At 44.9% G+C, this 10057-nt stretch overlaps 1 protein-coding gene across 3 annotated transcripts in view; it reads right to left on the reverse strand.

The window, feature by feature from the left end:
- The window catches only part of ryk (receptor like tyrosine kinase), a 30910-nt gene extending 22025 nt beyond the window's left edge, over window positions 1–8885 (reverse strand). For 2 of the 3 annotated variants that reach the window (XM_062563461.1, XM_062563460.1), the window contains exon 1: window positions 8229–8885. In XM_062563461.1, the coding sequence (XP_062419445.1) occupies window positions 8229–8436 (208 nt within the window). In that variant the 5' untranslated portion in view covers window positions 8437–8885. The remainder of the gene's footprint in view (window positions 1–8228) is intronic. The other variant, XM_037469876.2, reaches the window with a different exon arrangement.
- Between the last annotated feature and the right edge of the window lie 1172 nt (window positions 8886–10057).

Raw genomic sequence — 10057 nt, forward strand, 5'->3', positions numbered from 1 at the left:
GATCCTCCCACCTTCTCCCCAAACTGCAATCAACTCCAAAACAGGAACATGAGGGGATGGCAACAGGGGCCTGTCGGTGTCCTCAGACTGGGGGAATCAGTGGCCCCTGAGGTTGAGTGGAACCACGCGCTGCAGGTTGGTCCCTGACTCCCTGGAAGGGGGGCAGCACTTAGCGGAAGATGCGCTTGTCATCAGGATTGTCTCTAGTTAGCGTCTGGTAGCGACAACATGGTTCGGAATTCCGGCACGATGACTTGGCAACGGTTTGTGTTTTGAGGGATTATTTCCTGCAGGACTTTTCCATTTGTCCATGTCAAGGGATTAACAATAGTTCCGGTGGAACACACTGGATCTCATGCACCGATCTGAAAGTACCCCTAATTTGCAGTTTTTTTAGCATCAGTGCAGCCGTTCATCAACGTCTCTGTTCGAAATAACAAGTCAGTAAGTCACTTAATCAGTGAGCACATTCTGACTTGTACAACCATGTTTGTATAAAAAAGAGGCTTCGCTGATGGATCATTTGTCCCACCAGACATGCTGCCATAACAACCAGCTGTTAAGATCACTGCTCCAACTCGTTAAAGAAAAAATATAATGAAATGACATCAACAAATAGCTTGATCAGCTGATCATGCCTTCGCAAATCTCTCAGAGTGCGGGCAGTGCAGTGCTCGCCTTGGCTCCCTGTGACTGGTAACAGCTCGCTGGTTTACACGCAGCTTTTCTGATGGCTTTAGCATGTGACAGCGTTGTACCAAATGGAAAAAGTGCAAAGAGAACTGGGGGCCTTTAAAGGAGACACGTCTTGCTCATTTCCAGTTTTAAACTGTATTTTGGGGCTGGCACTGAGCGTGCTTCAGCCATTAATGCACAACAGGTTTTAAATGAACTTCTGGATTATCATTTAGATAGTTTGACATACATTTTTTGGGAGGCGTGTCGCCACGCCTCTGTCCGATTCAACACAAATGGAATCAACTGCTCTTTCCACAGTGACATTCCTCAACACATACAGACCTCCCAAATGAAGCGCTCTGCTCGGGGGGCACGTTGGGGGCACGTTGACACTTCTTTCGACAGAATTACTCACCAACCCCCCTCCTCCCACATCTGTCCTACGGCATGGACGCACACAAAAACATGCGTGTTCCTTTTATACAGATGTCACAACAGAACTAGAACATGCTGCAGCATCTGACTTTATCTAAGAGTTCTGTAGACTCGGATCTACAGCAGTGTTCTCCTGCCAAATGGACTGTTTTGAAAGAGGAGAACGGTGGTACGGTCCAGGAGGTATACAACAAAGACCTTCTTGTGCGCACAGTCGACACTCTGCCTCCAGTAGCCTTCATCCCTGAGTGGTCGGGAGATAAACACCCCTCCGTCCTCCTCCCCATCCTTTCGTTGGGAAGATGCCGCTGACCCTAACCATGGAAGGAGAAAACCAGCACCGGAGGGAAACTATCAACTGGAAACTACAAACAAATTCACATGAGGAACCAGGCGGGAGGGTGGGGTGATGAAGCAATGGTCTTGAGGTAGGTCGAAAATATCACTCACTCAAGAAAAGCTATACACTGAGGACAACAGGAGTTGGTCAGTAATTAAAAAAAAGCAATCATACATACAGTATATTACAGTTATTGCTCCTGTCTTTAGGAAGTAAGACAGTGTTGTGCCTGAACGCGTTCGTTGAACGATAGTTCATGAACTCGTTCATATTTTGGGCCAACGTGACCTGAACGTACTGTATTAATGCCCGATGAACGTTACTGTGAACTCGTTCATCCTGGTGCCTGTGAACGGCACGTTCTTTCAGGTTAACATCGTTCAAAGGGCTGCCAGATTTCTATAGAAAACACACCGTAATCGCGCCTTAATAAGTAGCGTAAAAAACACCTAATCTGGTAACACCAGCCTCCAGTGTCGCACCGCGCATGCGTCATCAAAAAAAAAAGAAATGCATGGAGGCGACAGCTGCGTGTAGCAAAGAGGCGGCGTATAATAATTTAAATGAGTTTTATGAAGTTACTGACAAGGTCTGCGAGGATGGAAGGAATCTGACCTTTTTTTTGCAAACATTTGCACCTTAATGATTACTGTCCTTCAAAAAACAGCAACATTAAAGCAACAAAGGGGAAATGCTGTCCCCTCAATGCTAATGTGAACCCTGGTTGGATAAGGATTCAAAATTGGATATGAAGATTAAATCTGATGCATAGCTTCAGTGTTAAAACTGATCAAATAATTGCTGTCTGTGGTTCTATATGGGCTGTGGCAATCATTTTGAAAAATAATAGCTTGCAGCAACATATGGAAAAAAAGAACTGAACTAGTTGAAACTGTGAACTTAGTTCAAATATTTTGAAGTTTGAACTATGAACTGAACTAGTTCATTTTAAAATTTGTGAACTGAACTTTGAAATAGTTCATGTAGAAAGTGAACTTTCCCAACACTGAAGTAAGATTCATTATTGCCCCCCGGGTTGTACCATCAGACAAGCCAACATGCTCAGGAAAACAAACAAGTAAACCATGTTTTTGCAGGATGTAATTGTTTTGTCTTGGAGAGCTTTACAAAATAAAAAAAAGACACTTTTGCATTTCAGGGACCAGACTGCCTGTTCACACAGATGATGCTCCACTGGTATAAATGATGACGTATTCAAGCCCATTTAATGCTGATCTGAACATTCAACCCCATCTCCTGCAGAAATCCTGTGCAGCAACACCCTCCACGTGAGGACGAGGAATTGGGTAAAGACGCGCCACTCCTCCTCTGGAGGCCACTGGAGGGTCTGGTTTCTCTTCCTCCTCATTACAAAAATCGGAAGGATTGGCGCGAGACTTGAGCGTCATCCGAGTCGTCTTGTAGTAACCCCCCAGGTGCGGTACGAGATCCATGCAGACTACTGCGCTGCGCTCACACCCCCCCCCCCAGTGGGCCGACGGGCCTCCAGTGACACATTTTGCAGACGAGGTTCATTCCCATACAAGGCCCGCAGTGATTGTTTGCAAAGAATCTTGGCGGCCACTTACTGCCTATTAGCTGATTCTGTGGGAAACGAGAAGAACGCCTCAGCAGTCCCTCTGGATAACCCTGACAGAAGACATAGACGGACCCCCCCCCCCGCCACCCATAAACTCATTTCCTTTGGCTGATTTTTGCAAAATTTTGGGTAAAATCTGCAGAGGCGTTTTCACTGGCAGTCGCACACCTTACTTGCCAAGAGACATTTGGGGCATGGACAGGCTTCAGGTCATGTCCTAACAGAAGTTCAACGCACCTCCCGCAGTTGAAAGAAAAGCATCAGGGTTGAAGTGAAAAAATGACAAGGAGAGTGCAGTGAAAATGTGGAACGTCATTATGGAGCACGTTCTCTGAAAAGGAAATCCTCACATATGAAAGAGTCTCTCAGCAAGAAAGTAAAAACACACATTATGTCCCAATCTGTGCGGTTAGTCTTTGATTCGCTTCAAAGAAACCATACATCAGCTTCCTTCTTTTATTTCCACGGGCGCCCTGAGGCCAGGCGGGGGAGAAGGAGGGTAATGGAAGGAGCGCCTTTTATAGGCTCCTCGTTGATGGCTATTTGTTGCTTAAAGGAGCTCCTTAGTTTACTCAACAAATATCAAACTGGTTTACTCTCACGCACACCTTCTACTGCATCTATTTTTGGACAGCGTTTCCCTTGGGCAACTTTCTGGGGGTACTTTAAAAGCCAAGGTCAAATATTTTTGCACTTTTTTACACAATACGAAAAGGTTGATTTACCAAGTTTTCCATAGTAAAAATTGACAGAAACAAGAGGGGCTGATGAAATATCTGACTTCAACATCTGCCGCTCCTCATATCTCTTCCTTTCCACCACATAGCAGCTAAATTACATCGGTGCCACTAAATTGTAGCAGTCTCAATGCAATTACACCAAAACTGGCATTTGCTGTCATGCCGACGTACAAAAATAATTTACCATTTCAACACATCAGTGACAATTTATAAAATGGGTGCTTGTTTTACTCCTGTAAGGCACACACCCATCTTTTGTCAGAGAGCAGCAGCTCTCTGACAAAAGAGGTAAAAGCGGGGGCTTCGCTATTCAACCTGAAAGATCCTTGGAGAGGCCATGAAGGAAATGAATGCTGCTGTCAGTCACTCCTCGCTGGTCACAGGCCCTCTTTTTTCACAGCCCCCTGCTTTCCTTTCAGCTCTTTGGAGGAGGAGGAGGAGGAGAGGGCCACTCTTCACAATATGCCGACGATTTTAGTTCATATCTTCTAGACCCTGGGTATTTCCGTTTTGTTGCATGCTCGGCTAGATTCAAGTCAAACTTGGAATCATTCATCTGGTCGGGCGAGTGGAAAATAATATTCACGTTGGCATTTCCTAAGCTAGAAGTCTCAGTGAAACAAACAGTGTTTGGATCACAAAATGTGAGGAAGCCATAATCCCAGGTGGAGGTTGTCCTATTAGAATGAGCCAACAAGCAGCTTCTCTTCCCTTTAAGCATTTCAACAGGAAACCTGCTTGTTCGGTCCAGCTGTGCTTTAGCTTGAACTTGAAAAGGCTCTGCAGAGCCACAGCGAGCAGCGGGAACACGGCGAGTAAGCCATCAAGACCAAAAGGACACAGAATCTCTCCCAGGAGGAACGCGCTGCCTGGTCTGCAGAGGAAAACTGGGCTCCACAACAGGGGACGTCAAACGGAAGCACAAAAAAAATTGTCCTTTCATTTCATCCCTCAACTTCCAAAAGATGTGGTGGACCCTCAGGATGCCAGGAAGCAGAGGGAGCTATTGAAGCGTGAGAAAGGGATGCCATAGGCCCTGTGAATGTAGTAAAGCTTCCCCGCTGGTTCTTCACCTATAGTTGCATATCTGAACAACCATTAATACCAAAAGGTGGAAACATTGTAAAACCTTCATGGTTAACATCGGCAGGAGGCAGGTGCTCTCGGTTTTTTGAAGTGAAAATGGCATAACAATGATAGAAAAGTGTAATTACTCTGGAACTACTTTGTCTATCTGGACAATTTAGTTTCTGCCAGGAAAACCTTTTTCTCATCTTTAATAATCAGTTTATATGTTACTGGTAAAAAAAAAAGAAATCAATACAACACACAAAAAGAAAAATGTTTGACAATGCCCTGAAAAGAAAATCACTAACAGCCCTATATTTCATGGGGAGATATCAATCTAAAACATCGTAACCGTGGAGTGAAGATAAACTACTCTAGAAGAGGCTTTTGTGCACGACTCACGGCAGGGACACAACAGCAGTCAACATCTGGATTGGCTGAATGGCACGTTTCAACCACTTTCTTTGTTCGTCTGACCCTATTTGAGCCGACTAACACCACGAGGAAAGAGAGACAGCATTTAGCCACTCAGAAGCCAAAACGACAATGCAGAGTGACAATCAGCTGAGAAACAGCATTCATGGTTCTGGCTCGGTTTGGGACCACATTTGGTGATGCTCGGGCAAAGAGTTAGTTGCCTAGCTGAAGGATAGGAAGCTGTGTGGAGCTGGGCGGTACGGCCAAAAATAGAAGATTCTGATGGTATCCCGGTATAGCAAGGTTTTGTTTTTTGGGGGGAATAAACCTTCATTGACGCCGTAAATGTACAATTATTAGTGTTAAATTGTTCCTGTGTCACAAGCTGTTGTGTCGTGGCGTTTTGCTCTGTTAAAGAGCATTTGTTGCGGGTTATTCATGTTATAACCATGACTCAATGTCATCACACGTAAGACAAGTAGCTCTGACCGCTGCACGCTCTGCGATGACGTGTGAAAATAAATTCTGCCGCCTGCCAAAGAGCAACAGCAGTAGTTACGGCTTCACACCGGTATGAACGGTACGTAGAAAATTCATACCGTGTGGAGATCTTATTGTGATTTTTAAAAGCAGAAATACCATAAAACATCACTGTAAACAACATATTATGTCTTATATACCAGCACACTAGCTTGGTTTGTAACCGTGTTTAATATGTTCACCACTGTGACTAGGAAGTATACCTGTGGTTCCCTCTATCCCCGCTTCTCTATCTGTTTTAAGCATCATGGAACTGCCTGACGCTCCAGAAATCTAGACTTGCGCACACAGGCAAATTGGAACGATGAGGCCGCTTCACATCTAAACAGCTTTTAAATCAAATCAGCAGCAGTTGCTTCCCTCTGGGTCTAGAAAATGTGTCTCACAAGCAACACCTTTAGACTTTTAACACCTATCAATTGCCGTAGAGACCAAAAAACGGCTCAGGTAACGAAACATGAGCCGGCAGCTGCGACACAATCGGAGCCGTGGATGCGGGTGTTGATATGGGAGCTGGGGGTAGGAATGCATGTGGACAGTTCCCTCGCCATCAGTCACATGCAAACAGCATCCGGGATGATGCCTTCATCCACGGACACATACCTGCTCCGAGTCTCTGTCCCCTGGAGAGGCCCGTTGTTTGTTAAAGCGATCAAAATGAACTCCTGAACGCAGAGTCCAGCTGCTGAACACAACAGCGAGACCACAGCAAGGCTCCATGGTCCAATGTGACCCACCTCCATCATAAACATGTCTTTGTGCTTCATTGGGAACAAATACTATATCACGGAGCTGCTATGTACACAAATCCTACACAGATTTAAAGTTGGAGTCAGTGTGGTTTTGTTAACGAAATCCATTCATCAGCTAACTTTATTTACCAGGACGATTATTTTCCAAGACCTGATGGACTCGACGTCGCCAAACACTAACCGACGACGTCAACGTGTAATAATGCTCGTTGTTTTCTGCACGTTAGGCAAAATGATAGAAAGTTTAAGTAGTTGTTGCCTACCTTTTTTAAAAATAGATTCAAATCATCCAGTTTACCATTTATCATGATTGAGTTCAAACATAGTAACAAGCTAGCAGGCCTGAATACCTCAACAAAACAACTTAGCCGAGTCTGCCTGAAGCCCATCTGATGGAAACATGCGGATGCACCCCTACTAGGGTGATGATGGATTTACAGCGCACAGGTCAATTTGAGAATGTGCAACATCAGCATCCTCCCTGCACAAAGGCATTGCCCCCCCCCCCCCCCCCAGCCCCTCCACCCGGTCATCAGCCTGAAACGACATGACTGGTTCCAAACTGCACCATTGACACAACCACAGTAAACCCCAAATAACTGTTAGGGACCAATCCATCCACCTTGGAACCTGGATGAAGGACCTCTCTCCATTTTTGCAGCCATCACTGACTTGCAGCTCCCAAACTGTGCAGTAAAAACAAATCAAATCAGTCCATTCTGCAGATCAAGCGACCTTTTAAAGAAAACCTCTGTGTATAGTTTAGTTCAAATAGGAACGCCTAATACGGCCAAGGCAAATCATAACAGAACATAGTGCATCTCCTACAGCTGCCCGGTGGATTCCAACACCAATGACAACCCCCCCCCCCCCCCCCCCGCCCCCGGGACCAAACTCGGCTCACTTCACACCACGTAAAACTGACACACCGCCACCAGGATCCTTAACTGTATGGTCAAGTCACTTCTTTCTTTTTCCACAAGCCCTGGTGACACTTAAGCATACCTTTGTTGATGCAGACTCTCGCTGAACCACACAGCAGCTGTGAAGCTGCTTGCAGCCTGTTTTTCTCACTGATGCAACATTCTTTTTTCGTGTGTGGAACGTTGAACATAAAAGATGCTCAGATGTGAGATCCACACACACACGACATTTACGGTTTTTAATCAAGTATTACACCTTGATCTTAGTATTCACACTAAATATTGAAAGCAAGGCTAAAAGAAATCAAATAAAGCCAAGCTGTATACTATTTTAGCTTTATTCTCAAATCATGAGGCATTCTAGGCAAGATGTCATTTTATTTCCCCGTTATCTTAGGAGTGTTTTAGGCTATTGAGTGTCCATTTGTGTAATCTATAACAGCATCATGGGACACGTTGTTACACTTCACTTTGAAGCGTTACAGCAGGACTCTTTGTGCTCTTTGGCTCAAAGTGAAATCCTCTCCTGGGGGGCCAGGGGACATTTACATCCAAATCCGAGAGGACTGTGGTGGCTCACAACAAGAGCGACTTGCAATACTTACAGGCGTGTTTAAGCATTAAAGAAATGCAGTACTAACACAACTGTATGACACACACACACACACACACATACATAGAGATAGATACAAACAAAGTTTGAAGATAGCTGTCTGTAGGCGCGGGCCTTCTTACCCAAAAGCTTCTTCACCTCCTCCACACTCATGTAGATGTTGACACTCGGCTGGTTGTTGACGCTGGTTGAGGAGCTGCTCGGGTTGGCGAGGCCGCCGGCCCCCTCCAGCAGCAGGAGGAACAAGAAGCCCCCGAGCCTCCACAGCACCGAGTGGGGCCAACCTCGGGACTCGGGCGGGCTACCGGAGCCGCGAATCAACCCCGACATAGCAGTGGTCGTCTGGCTCGCAGTTGCTCTCGTCGTTCCCCGGTCACCGATTTGCTTCTCATCCGTATCTGAAGTTAATCCCGGGAGGCAACATTACGAGTAACTTTACGCTGCGGCGCCACTTTGCCCCGTCCCCCCTTTCCCACTAGCCTGCTTTTTGTGTGCGTGTGTGTATGTGTGTGTGTCGCTTCTTGTTAGCAGAGAGGCTAAGTTAGCCGCAGCGGGCTATCTCTCGTCGCGTTGTGCTAACCGATTGACCGTCGGTCAACGTTACGGTTTACGACGTTTTAACCGGCACGTGCAACACATACCGGATATGGCCACATTGAGGCGCTTTGAAGTAGTTGACGTTAACACATCCAGTTTTCTCCCTCCATGGTCTTTCTCCTCACTATCTCAGTTTTCACTCGGAGCAGTGGGGGTCTAACTACAGAAGGGGTGTTGCCTTCAGGTGCTGTCTGCGATATTTTGAACGAACTCAAAGTAAATAACGAACCAATAAAAAGCAAATATAACTAAACTAAAACTAGTTCGTTTAATAACATCATTTGAGCTCTGGGCCAAAGATATTTCGAAATCCATATCTAAATTGTTTTCATTCGCTGCGATTTGTTTTTAACTTCAACTTAGTTGGAACTCTTTCAGGTAAATCGGCAAGAGTATGATGTTGTATTCAATATAATTGTATAAATAAAGATGAGGCATTAAATGGGATTCCATTCGAAATCAACGTGTTTCCTTAGGCACTCGAATTGAAATAGTGGGCAGGAGTAAGCAATGGCACGAACAATATGACACATTTTCCGAGGTTCCCTGAAGGCCTCACAAAAACCACAAATCTGGAGTGGGTTGATTATCCAAAAGATGTCCATATGCAAATTCTGAAATGTAATGACAAGTTCGCCTTTTTTAGAGATACGTTGGGGGGGGTGCTTCATCTGTGCAAAACTAATAGTAAGACATCAGCTTTTATTGAAGGACTTTATTAAACTGAGTGCATGTAAGGTTTTGGTTGGTGTCTGGTTTAGAAGTCATATCAGCATCAATGTGAACAGTGGAATGTATTGGCCAACTAACCTGTTTGTTTTATCTTGGGTGAAAAACCAAGACAAAATGACTAGACAATTCTAAACGTATGTGGTCTATGTAGAATACACACGTGTAAGAATCTAGACGACCGGGAGCCTCCAAACACCTGGAATTCAACCAGAGGGATAAACAGCATTCTTCCTAAGGATTGTCCTTAGTTTGGTCTTCCGGTGATTTCCCAGGTGATTTTCAGGATGGAGATCTTGTGATTGTAAAGTACACAGCATATCATTTTACTGAAGTCCTTCAGCAAACCCCTTCTGCTTTGCATGCAAGCATCTGCTTTTGTAGTTTCTTATGTAGGTTTTTCCAAGTAACGTTTGACTTCTCTGTATGAGGAGGCCTAAGATGTAGAAGAGCTCTGGTGATGCAAGGTTTCAGCCCTGTTATTTTGTTAAGCAGAGAATGTGCTGTCCCATGTATCTGCCTGCAAGTGGATTACCATTAGTTAGGTTTTTTTTCAGGTACTCAACATTATAGACTCTTATTAAACACATAATTGACTTCAAGAGTAAGTATTTTATATTGTAAG

This window comes from Pungitius pungitius, chromosome 7, assembly GCF_949316345.1.
Source record: "Pungitius pungitius chromosome 7, fPunPun2.1, whole genome shotgun sequence".
NCBI lineage: Eukaryota > Metazoa > Chordata > Actinopteri > Perciformes > Gasterosteidae > Pungitius > Pungitius pungitius.